Source organism: Acinonyx jubatus, chromosome D1 (genome assembly GCF_027475565.1).
Source record: "Acinonyx jubatus isolate Ajub_Pintada_27869175 chromosome D1, VMU_Ajub_asm_v1.0, whole genome shotgun sequence".
In the NCBI taxonomy this organism is placed as follows: Eukaryota; Metazoa; Chordata; class Mammalia; order Carnivora; family Felidae; genus Acinonyx; species Acinonyx jubatus.
Window position 1 is genome coordinate 10,602,691 of NC_069390.1, and position 15,080 is coordinate 10,617,770.

General features: G+C 38.8%; 1 protein-coding gene across 21 annotated transcripts in view; it reads right to left on the bottom strand.

The window, feature by feature from the left end:
• LOC106977867 (membrane-spanning 4-domains subfamily A member 14) overlaps positions 1–13,185 on the bottom strand; it is a 37,255-nt gene extending 24,070 nt beyond the window's left edge. For 5 of the 21 annotated variants that reach the window (XR_008290314.1, XR_008290315.1, XR_008290313.1 and 2 more), the window contains exons 1-4: positions 12,758–13,174; positions 11,327–11,380; positions 5,888–6,031; positions 1,124–1,180 (exon numbers count right to left, since the gene is read on the bottom strand). Coding sequence is in view for 12 of the 21 variants with exons in the window: in XM_015075485.3 (XP_014930971.1) it covers positions 1,124–1,180; positions 5,888–6,031; positions 11,327–11,374 (249 nt within the window). In the remaining 9 variants the exon portion in view is untranslated. Of the gene's footprint in view, positions 1–1,123; positions 1,181–5,887; positions 6,032–11,326; positions 11,425–11,704; positions 11,831–12,757 lie in introns of all 21 variants that reach the window. The other 16 variants (XR_008290317.1, XM_053203110.1, XM_053203112.1 and 13 more) reach the window with 12 other exon arrangements.
• Positions 13,186–15,080: the final 1,895 nt, after the last annotated feature.

Genomic DNA, 15,080 nt, shown 5'->3' on the forward strand with positions numbered 1-15,080 from the left:
TGATTGTAGATTTCTCTTTCTCTCTTATTTTGTCAAATTTTTTTGCTTATTTTAAAGTTACCTTAATAGGTAAATATTTATGGGGCACCTGGGTGGCTCAGTCAGTTGAGCATCCAACTTCAGCTCAGGTCATGATCTCATGGTTTGTGAGTTCGAGCTCCACATCAGGCTCTGTGCTGACAGCCTAGGGCCTGGAGCCTGCTTTGGATTCTGTGTCTCCCTCTCTCTCTGCTCCTCCCCTGCTCACACTCTCTCTCTCAAAAATAAATAAAGATTAAAAAAATTTTTTTAAAGGTAAATATTTAGGATTATTATACATTATGTTGAACTAAACCTTTTACGATTATGCAGTGTCCCTTTCTAATAAAAATCTGATAACTTTTGCTTTAAAGCCTACTTTGTATAATATTAATACAGCTTTCTTTTGTTTGGTGTTCACAACAAATATTATTATTCCAACTTCTACTTAAACCTGTCTATATGTAAAGTATGTTTTTTTTAAACTTAAAAAAAATTTTTTTAATGTTTTATTTATTTTTGAGACAGGGAGAGACAGAGCATGAACAGGGGAGGGTCAGAGAGAGGGAGACACAGAATCCAAAACAGGCTTCAGGCTCTGAGCTGTCAGCACAGAGCCCGACGCGGGGCTCAAACTCACGGACTGTGAGATCATAACCTGAGCCGAAGTTGGCTGCTTAACCGACTGAGCCACCCAGGCGCCCCTAAAGTATGTTTTTAAAATAAATAACAGCTGTGTAAGATGAGGATCCAATTTTATCATTTTGCATATTGTTTATTTGGTTTTCCAGTACCATTTGTTGAAAAGACTATCCTTTCCCCATTGGGTATTCTTGACTTCCTTGTTGAATATTGGTTGACTATAAACGCAGGGATTTAATTCCAGGCTCTGGATTCTGTTTTGTTGGTCTGTGCTATTTTATGCCAGTGCCATACAGTTTTTATTACTATAGTTTTGTAGCATAGTCTGATATCAGGAGGTGTGATGTCTCCAGCTTTGTTCCTTCTCAAGTGACTCAGAGACAATGCTACCTGCTTACTGACTCTCCTTCTTCTGGCAAATAAAACTGTTATCTCTATAGTTGCTACAAGTATTCTGACTTACCAAGAACGTTGAACGCATCCTCTCTGTTAATACTGCAAAGACTCCCGAGAAGAGAAACTGGAAACAAAAATCACATTTATTAATATACCTAGTCATTATTTTTATATATAAACTTAAAGAGTAAAAGAATTCTGGAATGCTGTAACATGAGGAATATCATATTAATTCTTTGGTGGGCCATTGAGAAAATCATTCCAAAAATAATTCACTTTTCTGTATTACAGAGATGGGGAAGGCAAGAAGTCTGTTCAGTAAAACAACACATGCATTGGAAATGGAACCATGTGGATCTCAAGTTGACTTCATAGGGCAAAAGGAGTGTCAAATTTTACTTAGATTTTTTCAATCATAATCTAGTGATCCCATAAGGTGAATTATGAGAAAATATATCCCATTAATGAATTTACTACTAGACAATGATATATACTGGTGATTTCACATGGAAGTACTTTTATTACAATGTTAAAAATATTTTAGTAATGGAAAATATAATTCAGAAAATACTTAAGTTTCATTTTACATGTTTAAATATAAGAATTATATAATGTCTTCCATGAGTAGCTTGTACTGAAACCTTCTATCATTTCCTAAAACTTGTTAGAAAGATGACAGGGTGTACCAGAAATTTATTCATTTCATTGGTACAACTTTACGCATGCATGGAAACTTCCCATAGCATTAAAACATTAACTATTCCATTAGTGGCAAAGGGAAGGAATGTTCTTTCCCCAGAAAAATGGGGCCACTAACATGTCAATACTAAGTAGCATTTTGGGGTCAGAAGGCTCTGAATTTGAATTCCTTGCACTTTGCTTTCTATGTGACTCAATAGAGTCACATAGACTCTATCATTAGTTTTGCTTTTTTCATTGGTAAAATGGGGATTCATATTTTCTGTCTTTCTGTTTTACTGTGTTGTTGTTGTAATAGTTACATAGAGAGCAATTTGCTGAATTATTTATACCCAACTTGGTCCTGCTAGCTTCCACCTAAGGCTCAGAACTACATTTTTCAGAATTCCTTTCCTCTGATGGTCTCTGCTTACAAGTGGCCAAAAGAAAATCTGGAGCAGTATTTGGAAGAGAGAAGGGAAGGAGAAAGTATCACTCTCACAAGATCATGGTGATCAGATATGGCAGCCATGGCCTTATTTTTTTTTTTCTCCTATTCCTCTGTTATGTTTTCATTTTTGTCTTCCACAGGCAGTTTCCAGACTTCTCCATAACCTTCCCTCGGCAACCCCACTCTGGTGGCCAGGAACCCACGGCTTCTTAGATTTAATTACAACTTCAACCTTTCCACTCTTGCTGGTGCCTCAGGCAGAAGCAGTTAGAGACTCTCCTTACGATTGTCCAACTCTCCTTTCCACGTCTTCTCATCTCCAGGAACTCCCACATTTGTGAAGGCTCCGATTCTCATACTAGTTTCTGTATTTCCATAAATCTTGTGGTGGTCCTGTTTTCTTAAAACAAACAAACAAACAAACAAACAAATAAACAAACAAACCCTGCAGTGAAATAAGCACTTTACCAAGTGCTTTACCAAGTACTAAGCACTGGACCAAGAAGACTCTGTTCTTCCTTAGCATCTTGGACTTTCTCCACTTGAGGTTCTCATTCTGGAAAAGCCTCCCAGAAAACCAAAACATAAAACCAAGTCATCAGAAAGAAGACCACTGCCAGGATGTTTTCTTTTTTAATGTCAGACAGAATCATGGTCATAAAGAAAATTACTGTAGTTATTTATTGTATATTGCAGGCCTCATCCCAAAGTGCAGAGCCTGAACACATACGTTCATTCACTTATGCAGCTCCATTTCTGGATGATGGTCCATTAAAAACATCAAAGGAGTATATGAGCAACAGTGAATTCCAAATGATGTATAGTTAGATCATCAACTGTTTCAAAGATGTCAATTCCCCTGAAGAAGGGCTTAGGACATAGAGACCAGCTAATGGGATGTGGTATGGCAAACAAACAAAACAGAAACAAAAAACCCTTGATTTTATGGGCTATAACTGATTTATAAAATTCCCATTTTCTCTATTCATACATTTATATTTGTCAGACTCAGGCTGGTGGTATATAAGAGAATATTTGGGGGCCACTTTAAATAGGTGAATCGGGCACCTGGGTGGCTCAGTTGGTTAAGCATCTGACTTGAGCTCAGGTCATGACCTCACAGTTCGTGGGTTCGAGCCCCGCATCGGGCTCTGCTGACAGCTCAGAGCTTGGAGCCTGCTTTGGATTCTGTGTCTCCCCCTCTCTCTCTGCCCATTTTGTAATAATATTGATTTTTTTTTTTTTTTTTGGTGTTGAGTTGCGTAAGTTCTTTACGTATTTTGGATAGTAACCTCTATTGGATATATCATTTGCAAATGTCTCCTCCCATTCGGTAGGTTGTCTTTTAGTTTTGTTGATGGTTTCCCTTGCTGTGAAAAAGTTTCTTATTTTGATGTAGTCTCAATAGTTTATCTTTGCTTTTGTTTCCCTTGCCTTGGGAATTATAAAAATGTTGCTACTGCTGATATCAGAGAAATTACTGCCTGTGCTCTCTTCTAGGATTTTTATGGTTTCAGGTCTCCCTCCATAGGTCCTAAGACCCATGGTTTTAGGTCTTTCATCCATTTTGAGTTTGTTTTTGTGTATGGTGTTAAAAGGTGGTCCAGTTTCATTATTTGCATGTAGCTGTCCAGTTTTTCCAGCCCCATTTGTTGAACAGATTGTCTTTCCCCCATTGCGTATTCTTGCCTCCTTTGTCAAAGATTAATTGACTATATAAGCGTGGGTTTATTTCTGGGCCTCTATTCTGTTCCATTGATCTATGTGTCTATTTTTGCACCAGTACCATAGTGTTTTGTAGTATATCTTGAAATCTGGGATTGTGATATATCCAGCTTTGTTTTCTTTCTCAAGATTGCTTTTCCAAGATTTGGGGTCTTTATGGTTTCTGCAAATTTTAGTATTATTTGTTTTAGTTTTGTAAAAAATGCTATTGGTATTTTGATAGGAATTGAATTGATTCTGTAGATTGCATTGAATCTGTAGACATTTTAACAGTATTAATTTTTCCAATCCATGAGCACTGTATATCTTTCCATGGATTTGTGTTGTCTTGAATTTCTTTCATCAATTTTTTAAAAAAATTTTTAATGCTTAGTTTTTGGAAAGACAGAGAGAGAGAGAGAGAGAGAGAGAGAGAGAGAGAGAAAGGAGCAGGGGAGGGGCAGAGAGAAAGGGAGACACAGAATCTGAAGCAGGCTCCAGGCTCTGAGTTCTGAGCTGTCAGTGTATGGACCTACGCAGGGCCTGAACCCATGAACTGTGAGATCATGATCTGAGCTGAAGTTAGACGCTTAACCGACTGAGCCACCCAGGTGCTCCTCTTTCATCAATGTTTTATAGTTTTCAGAGTACAGGTCTTTCACCTCTTTGGTTAAGTTTGTTCCTAATTTTTTTTTTTTTGGTGTAATTGTAAATGGTATTGTTTTCTTAATTTCTCGTTCTGCTGCTTTGTTATTAGTATATAGAAATGCTATTGATTTCTGGGTATTAATATTGTATCCTGCAAGTATACTGAATTGACTTATTAGTGGACTCTTTAAAATTTTCTATATATAGTATCATGTCACCTGCAAATAGTGACAGTTTAACTACTTATTTACCCATATGGATATGGATGCCTTTTATTTCTTTCTCTTGTATAATTGCTGTGGCTAGGACTTCTGGTACTATGTTGATTAACATACACAGATTTTCAACTGTACAGGGGTCAGTGTCCCTAACCTCCACATCACTCAAGGGTCAACTGTACTTTTGTTTGTATGCCACTCGGTTTTCTCATGGTTTGTTATATAACAATAGGTTACTAATAGTAACTTTTTCAATGAGAACTACTTTGACCATTCAATTTAAAACAATAACCTATATCCTTTCACTACTTCCCCAGAATCTTCATTCCCCCTTACTCTACTTTTTCTTTTTTACTTCCATAGCCCTTGTAACATACTACCTCTGCTAGAATAAAGCTCCCTAAAGTCTGGGATCTGTTTTGTTTGCTGACGCATTTCGGGCACCAAGAACAGGACCTGACATATAGTAGGTACTCTATAAGTACTGGTTGAATGACCAAATTTCAAATTTCTTCTTCTTCTCTCCTTCTTCTTCTTCTTAATATTATTGTTATTATTATCATTATTAAGATTTTCACTCAGGATTTTGTGGGGACAATGTGGCATTATCCACCATACTCGCAGACATAGTGAATTTTTCTTTAGAGATTTCTTTTCAATTCCACCAAATTCTTCTCAGATCAACAGAACAAAAAGACTTCAGTTTTCTTTCCCTATGTAAATTCTATATGTCCCACTATTTCCTTAGCAATTGTGCTCACTCATAGTGCTTGCTCCACTGGCAAAATAAATGGCCTATGGGTAGTGAAATAGTCACCAACCATTTCCTATTTTACAAAAATGCGCCTTAGGCACCTTACTATTACTATTATTCCCATTATCCAAAGAGCATGTAAAAAGTATCCTGTTAACAAAGACATACTCTTATTATGAAGGAATATTACTGGTAAGGATCTAGGTTCTTTTCCTATTGATAGATTCCTTTTCAACTAGATATAAGAGTGCATTCATTGAGAATAGAGATTGTGAATTTTTTTGTGTGTTCTATCTCTGACACACTGCTTGGTTCGGAAACAGTGACTAAATGTGATGAATAAATGAATAACAATGAAGGAATAGATTATTCACTTACACACACAGATGACCAATATGCGTATCTTGTTATTACTACAAGAGGAAGATACGCTTTTCCAAATGCAATAACTTGTGTGGTAAACAAATACGTCCAGAGCTGTCCCACGAAGTGAACAATCAGACCAGTCATTATTTGTATGGCCTGGGAGGAAAGAATGCCATTAATTAATTACTACTATTCTAGTTCAATCTTTGAAAGGAACAAACATCAAGAAAATGTCAAGATGGAGAAAAAGGCGACTACCTAACAGAATTTTAGGATTCTCAACATTTAATTTAAATGAGGAGGCTAGGTTATTATTTCAGAGCAGTTTTCAGATACAATGACTATTCACATGCCCAATAAAATTGTACTAGGAGCTTGTTTATCTACTTGGTTAGCTGAGAGATCATATGGCATGATTCTTGGAGCCCTGAAAGAATTGATCTCCCTCAATGTTCATCAGTGCCTATGTGGCCAACAATCTACACCTGCAGATACAGATCCCAGACTTGGCATTTCTGACCTTACTTGTCCTTTTCTCATCCTCCTAAAATTGAGATTTTCTTTTACCACCCCCATGCCCATCTGGACATAGAGTAGAGTCCTCTGTCCTTTATAAACAGGAGTCAAAAAAAGAGATAGTGAATCCTTGGGATTTTTGGTTTCTTTTTTTTTAATGCTTATTTATTTTAGAGAGAGAGAGGGATAGAGAGAGTACAAGTGAGGGGCAGAGAGAGAGGGAGACACAGAATTTGTTTTTTTTTTTTCAATATATGAAGTTTATTGTCAAATTGGTTTCCATACAACACCCAGTGCTCATCCCAAAAGGTGCCCTCCTCAATACCCATCACCCACCCTCCCTTCCCTCAACCCCCCATCAACCCTCAGTTTGTTCTCAGTTTTTAAGAGGAGAGACACAGAATTTGAAGCAGGCTTCAGTCTCTGAGCTGTCAGCACAGAGCCCAATGTGGGGCTTGAACTCACGAACCATGAGATCATGGCCTGAGCTGAAGTCGGATGCTCAACCTACTGATCCCCCAGGTGCCCCAAGGGATTTCTGGTTTCTTATAACTCTTCCTAGGAAACATTATCAGGTGTGGAGATTGAGGAGGATTTCTGCCCACTAAAGCCAGACCAGCTACGATCGTTTCCAAGTCAAAGGAGGAGGAAATTTTTAAGCTTGCCATGTAGAGCCACAACTCTCTGTAGGGACTTTCCATTGGTTTTCAGATAGATGTTTCTCAGGTGTGCCTCCTTCTGCCACAGCTGAATCAACGACCCCTCCTTGCACCTCCCTACCACTGAAACACAGGAGTTAAGCCTGAAAAATCTGAAGGAGTTATATCGGAGTTCAGATCCTAGTACCTCTTGCTTTACTCGTGTTTCTACAGTGCCTGGGGACACTGACATCTTCTTTTCCTCACAGATCCTCATAAACAGGATAACTAACTTGAAATTTGCAACAGGCTTCTGTTCTGGTATATGATTATAAGGAGAGCCAAAAAGTGGCTAGTTGGTGGGGATATCTCTCTCATTTGGAGAATACTTTGCCATCCATGCAACACAATACCATGCATTATGTGGCACTTCTGACAGGTTGTGGCAGGGGAAGGAAGCAAGGGGTCTTTGGGGCAGATAGGGCTTTTCCCACATGGCAGTGGTGTAGTTTCATAGGATACAATAAATTTGTCTGAAGTCTGAGTTTAGTGAAGGATATAGGATCTTTAAAAACTTATTTTTGTGCCTTGAGTTTGATACACTTTTTATAGATTTTGGATACTAGCCCTTTATCTGATATGTCATTTGCAAATATCTTCTCCCATTCCGTTGGTTGCCTTTTAGTTTTGTTGTTTCCTTCGCTGTGCAGAAGAGTTTTATCTTGATGAGGTTCTAATAGTTCATTTTTGCTTTTGTTTCCCTTGCCTCTAGAGACATGTCTATTAAGAAGTTGCTGCTGCCGAGGTAAAAGAGGTTGCTGCCTGTTTTCTCCTCTAGGATTTTGATGGTTTTCTGTCTTTCATCTATTTTGAATTTATTTTTGTGTATGGTTAATAAAGTCATCTTGTTTCATTCTTCTGCATGTCACTGTTCAGTTTTCTCAACATTTGCTAAAAAGACTGTCTCTTTTCCACTGGATATTCTTTCCTGCTTTGTCAAAGATAAGTTGGCCATACATTTGTGGCTCCATTTCTGGGTTCTCTATTCTATTCCATTGATCTATGTGTCTGTTTTTGTACCCGTACCATGCTGTCTTGATGGCTACAGCTTAGTAATACAACTTAAAGTCTGGAATTGTGATGCCTCCAGCTTTGATTTTCTTTTTCAACATTGCTTTGGCTATTCAGGGTCTTTTCTGGTTCCATACACATTTTAGAATCATTTGTTTTAGTTCTGTGAAAAAATGGTGTTATTTTAATAGGGATTGCATCATGGAGGCTCCTCAAAAAATTAAAATTAGAACTGCCCTATGACCAGGCAATTGCACTACTAGGTATTTATGCAAAAGGATACAAATATGCCTGTTTGAAGGGGCACATGCGCCCCAATTTTATAGCAGCACTATCAATAATAGCCCAACTATGGAAAGAGCCCAAATGACCATCAACTGATGAATGGATAAAGAAGATGTGGTATATAGATACAATGGAATTCTACTCATCGATCAAAAAGAATGAAATCTTGCCATTGCAACAATGTGGATGGAACTAGAGTGTATTATGCTAAGTAAAATAAGTCAGTCAGAGAAAGACAAGTGTCATGTGATTTCACTCATATGTGAAATGTAAGAAACACAACAGGTGAACATAAGGGAAGGGAAGAAAAAAATAAGGTAAAAATAGAGAGGGAGGCAGATCGTAAGAGACTCTTAAATACAGAGAACAAACTGAGGGTTGCTAGTGGGGAGATGGGTGGAGGGATGGGCTAAATGGGTGATGGGCATTAAGGAGGGCACTTGTTGGGATGAGAACCGAGCATTATATTTAAGTGATGAATCACTGAATTCTACTCCTGAAATCAGTACTACACTACATGTTAACTAACTTGAATTTAAATAATAAGAAAAAAAACCCTTTTTATTTTTAAATTATTATAAATTCACAGTAATTTGCAAAAATAGTACAGGTCCTGTGCACCCTGAACCTGGATTCTCCCAGTGGTTACATCTTATGTAATTTATAGTATAATATCAGAATGAGGAACTAGACCTTGGTATAATATGTGCCTTAGGCCAAAACATGTTTCTTATCCCCCCCAAATCACTATCAATAGGCTGGGATGACACAACAAAAACTTAGTAGAAAATATAGGAGACAAGCTTCATGACACTGGATTTGGCAATAATTTTTGGAAAAATAGATTGAATTATGTCAAAATTTAAAACTTCTGTGCACCAAAGAACACAATCAACAGAGTGAAAAGGCAACTCAAAAAATGGTAGACAGATTTGTGAATCATATATCTGGGAAGGAGTAAATATCCAGAATATATAAATAACTCCTACCACTCAACAACAGTAACAAAAATAGACAATCCAACTAAGAAATGGGCAAAGGACTTGACCTTTCTCTAGAGATATGGAAATGGCCAATAAGCACATGAAAAGGTGCTCAACAGCCTAACTAACCGTTAGGGAATTGTTATTCAAAACTACAATGCCACACCACTTTATACCTATTAGGATGGCTATCATCAAAAAAGAATACAAATGTTGAAGACATGTGGAGAAATTGGACCCTTTGTGTACTGTTGGTGGGATGTAAAATGTTACTGCTGCTAGGGAAAGAGTTTGGCAGTTTCTCAAAGGTTAAACATAGAACTACTCTATGACCCAGCATTTCCATTCCTAGGTATATATATAAAAGAGTTGAGAGCAGGGACTTGAAGAGCTACTTTACAGCTATGTTCTTAGCTGCATTATTCACAATAGTCAAAAGGTAGAAGCAACCCACGTGTCTATTGGCAGATGAATGGATAAACAAAGTGTAGTTATGCATACAACGGAGTATTATTCAGCCTTGAAAACAAAGGAGATTCCACATCAACTACATCATGGATGAACCTGGGACCCATTATGCTGAGTGAAAGAATCTCATCACAAAAGAACACGTGCTACATGATTCCAAGTATCTGAGGTATTACAGCAGTCAAATTCATAGAGACAGAAAGTAGAATTGTTATTGCTAAGGGCCATGGGCAGGGAGAGGGAGTGGGGGAATTATTGTTTAATAGGTACAGAGTTTTAATTTTGCAAGATGAAAAGAGTTCTGTGGAGAAACTGTCAGTGGTGATGGTTGCCCAACAGTGTGGATGTACTTAACGTTCCTGCACTGTACATTTAAAAATGGGTTTGATGGTAAATTTTATGCTTCTGTATTTTAGTACAGTTTAAATCTTCTGTTTCAGCAAATCTTCGTGTGTATTGTGTTGGCAAGGACATGGGGGTATGGCCTTGTTACTGCTAGGAGTCTTCTTATATCTGTCAAAAGTTTTAGCTGTAATTAGTGATAGGAATAGGGAGAAGTGTGTCTATTCCATCTTGTCCTGGATGCTGGAAACTGGAACTGGAGGCTAGAATGTTTTATTAAATGAAATGAGACCTGAACTCTTGGGTAATGGTAGATCTCATTAGAAGGGCAGTAATGTAGCCAGCAACCGTCTTATTTATTCTCAGACACACTTTAACTATTCCTTCTCAATATCCTTGCCCAGATAAGTGGGCAAGAAGGTCAGAAATAAAAACCTTTAATATCATATTATTGGGAAAGAGGAGAGGAAATTTTGGGTTCATAGCGTGCTTTAACGTAGAGTCCTCGTCCAATTCTGTCAGAAGATGAGGTAGATCTTAAGTAAGTGAAGGCAATAATACACTTGAGATGTTGGGAATATTCCTGGACCAAGCTTTAATCCTGTTGGTTTGATTCCTAATCTGACTCGATCACCCAGCAAAATGGGGAGATCATGCGAAAGGATAGCCTGCTACATTTGCTGGGAGCTGATTGGGAAAACAGTGGCATGTCCTGGGGATGAAGTCAAGAACACATCACCACTATGATCACTGGCCACAAAGCTTTATGTCGGCAGCTTCTCCTGAATACAGTTTCTACAATCTGACCGTCTCATTTGGGGCCGTGTTATCATTAGCTTAACATGAAATAATTTCTAGATGCCCAAAAGGGATTTTCTACCCATAACTCAGAGTATATTTTTCTTGGAGTGTGACTAAGTTGTAATGGTTTGGAATTATTTAAATGTAGTATTTAAAGTTATGTAGCTTTAGCCTGATGTACAGTTTAGATGATCGGCTTGCATGTGGAAAATGCAGGCATGATGTAACCATTAACCCTCTTCCGTTTGGAAAGTTCACAATAGAGGTGGTTAAAGTCTCCTCAGTTTTGCATTTAGAAATTGCGACACTACAGTCATTTAGTTGTTCAAGAAGCATTTTGCTCTTACCCCCAACAATCTTGTTTCTTCTCTTATCCACAGACGACGTGTTGGCATTTTTCACTAAGATACAATAGAGAAATGGGAGGATGAAATGTGTTTCTTTTCTGCAGGAAAATTTAAGGACAAGTTAATTTTAATTATTTTCTTGGGTTAAAATTAAGAGGAACATCTACCCCTAGAGTTGCCAATTTTTCACTGTTTTGTAGTCCCCTGAGAGAATGTTTTTCCTCAAACCATCAAGATTGCAATCTTGAAAAAAAAAATCCAATAATTGTTTCTCAAATAGTCTTACTCATTTTCCAACCTTAAACTGGACTGTAGCAAATTGTTGTGCGGTGGCTTCCCTGATCCATCGATCCCTCTAGCAATTACCCATATTCCCACCTTCATGATGTCAGGGAGATTGGACTTTTGTTTGCTGAGCTTTGTTCCCTCACTCCACGCTATTTCTCTCCAAATTAGAACCTGGTGCAGGGGTACCCGCAGAATCTATCCATGTGCCTATATTGGCTGCAAGGGAAGTTGAAAAAGAAAATGTCATATATTCTACTTTGGAAAGGTGAGCTTCACAAGTTAGGGATCTACAAGAATGCAGGGGAGGTGTTCAATAGACAAGACAATTAAAAATAACAGACAGCTACCATTCAATTGTGGATAACCTTTGAGATTTCTATATAACTCCTATCAGTCCTCCCTAGACTGCATATTTAACATCCAGGAGGATTTTTCCTTGATCCTAGCTGATTGGGCCAAAGGTGAGCATCTAACTTGAACTGGGTCCATAGTATAAGTACACTCTTTCCTGGATTGTTTGGGCTGGTCTCCTGATGAGAAGATAGACCTTGGGAGATGTGATTTGTCACGCCCCACCGTAATGGACAAAGTGGGAGAGAAGGTGAGTTTTGGGAGGGAGGTGAATGGAAAGGACACCCAGAGAAATGAAGAGACGGACAAGGAACAGAATTTCCTGAGTTTCTGATGGCTTTCAATCTTCCCCTTCCAGTTTCTTTTGGAAAACTGGTTGACTTCTTGCCCTTACATTATGTAAACATAGCTATTCTCATATTACGATAAATATATCTTCGTTGTGCTAAAACTAGTAACAGAGCGTTTCTGTTTCTTGCAGTGAAAGTCTTTTTATTTTTTTAATGGCCTTGTCTTCTAACTTGTCTCACACGGCTTTGAGAATCTGCTCTCCAGAATCTCCAATGGCTGATGGCTCTTCTGTTTTTCCCCAGCCTCTTATCTATAACCATACCTTAAGTCTAGGACGGGTCTTCAGATTCCTCGCTTACAAACTTTCCCTTCCATTTACACAAACCAGGAAATCTTATGGCTTTGAGTTGCCCCTGACATGGCCTGTCAGCGCTTGCAACTGAGAAAATGTAGAAAGGCATAGTGGAAAGAGTCAAACTGAAGTTCAAATTTTGTCCTTACCAGTTACTACGTGGTCTTGCCCATATCACTTATTCTTTCAAAGGCTGTTTCCTCAGCAGCAACCCGCCCCCCCAACAAAAAACAACAAAAACAAAAACAAAAAACAATCCTGTAGGATTGTGTTGGGGGAGGGGGAGCAAATAAGAGAATTGGCACAGAACTGAAACCTGAACAAGAGCCAGCACTGGGAACACCTGCCCTCAGAGTGGTGCGCACGGACCATGGATCCCTGCGGTCACTTGATTGCAGGGCTAGAGGGGCTCGATCTCACAGGTGGTGCCCTTAGCTCGGTGCCGTCCAGCTCCGGGAGTCTTGGGGCGGCACTTGCCCAGTGAGTGCCACTTCTTCAGCGGCGCCCCTCATTTCCCCTCGCGGGGCCCTAACGCTGCGGTTGGAGCCAAGAGCGTGGCTTGTGGGCGCAGCGCGAGGGGCCCCGCGCGGACCCCTGCACGGCGGGGGCCTCCAAGTTCTGCTGAGCGCAGGCTCCCAGGACACTGTCAGGGCGTGAGATGAGAGCTGACTCAGGCCAAGCTCTTCCTGCCTGGTGCTCTGACCACGGATCTGGGCCTTTCCCTGACTCCCTGGCTGCCTCCACAGAGACCTCCCCATCAAATAGATGTCCTCATCTCCCCTTTTCTGCTAGGTTGGGGTCAGCGAAAGTCTTTCCACCTTTAATCTCGACGCAGTGTAGTGGAAACAGTACTGGTCCGTAAACCTGGGCCTTGGTCCTTAACTCTCCTATTAGATACATGAATGCTTGCGGCAAAATATTTATCTTCCCTGTTCCTTAGATTGTTTTTCTGCACCCTGAAATAATCTATGTTCTGTGTACCTCCCACATGTACGAAATCGTGTAATACAAGCTTCAAATTTGTTGTCATCAGCTCCCAACGGCTAATATACTGGAGTCCTAACTTGAGCGCCAACTCCTTGAGGCCAGGTGCCATTTATAACTTTATTTATTTATTTATTTATTTATTTATTTATTTATTTATTTATTTATTTAACTTATACTTCTATTTTTTGAGGAGATCACACATGCTAGCACAGGAGAAGGGCAGAGGGAAGGAGAGTATCCAACAGGCTCCACACTCAGCCTGGAGCCTGATGTGGGGCTCGATCCCAGGACCCTGGGATCCTGACCTGAGCTGAAATCAAGAGTCCCACTCCCAACCAACTGAGCCACCCAGGCGTCCCAGGAATATTTAATTTTTTAGTCAAAATAATACAAATGTGGCTTGGAAGTACTAGAAATTATGTTTAAGTGTTAATTGTAGGGGCTAGAAATACATAATTGTTATTTTAAGCTATTATGGTTAAAAGAACTGTATTTTTGTTTGTTTGTACCACTTGTCAATGTCTTTCTTTACTTTCCCACATTTGATTTGCTCCTTGTTCTCTTTGGGCTCCTTGTGGACTATCTTCCATGGCCTTATGTTTTGGTCTTAAATGATATTCTTCCCTAGGGTCCCTTCTATTTTCAATCTCTTCAGAAACTACAATTAGAAAGATCCTTGAACTAAACTTACCAATTTAGCTTACGAACTTTAAGGGGTTTTGTTTGTTTGACTAATTCTGTGATTTGGTTTCTTAATTCTGATTTTAAGGGCCTTTATAGAAGGCTTGGGATCTCTAAGATATCATCTGGCTACTACTTTATAAAGCTTTATACCTGGTTTCTTGTGGACATTTGGATTGCTGGGCCTGGGTTTCTCAATGGGACATGACATTTGCACATATAGAGTGGACCACAATCTTGCCTCAAGATCATGAAGATATTCACCTATATTAAAATCTAAAAGCTTATTGTATTATCTTTTTTAAAAATTGTGGTACAATATATGTAACATTTATCATTTAAAGCATTTGTAAGTGTACAATTCAGTGACATTAAATATGTTCCCAATGCTATATACCCATCACCATTACCTGTAGCCAAAACTTTTTCATCATACCCAACATAAATTCCATATCCATTAAAATATAACTTCCCCTCTTCTTTCCTAGTGCCTGGTAACATCTATTCTGCTTTCTGCCTTTATGATTTTGACTATTCTAGGTACCTCTTACAATTGGAATCATACAATATTTACCCCTCTATGTCTAAATACTTAACTATGCACAATGTTCTCAAGGTTCGTTCATGCTGTAGCATGCATCAGAATTTCACTCCTTTGTAAAACTAAATTGTTACTTCATTGGATGTACAGACCACATGTTGTTTACCCATTCATCTGTTGATGAATATTTAGGTTGTTTCCATGTTTTGCCTACTGCGAATCATGTTGCTTTGAACATTGGTTTATATGTATCTGTTTGAGTC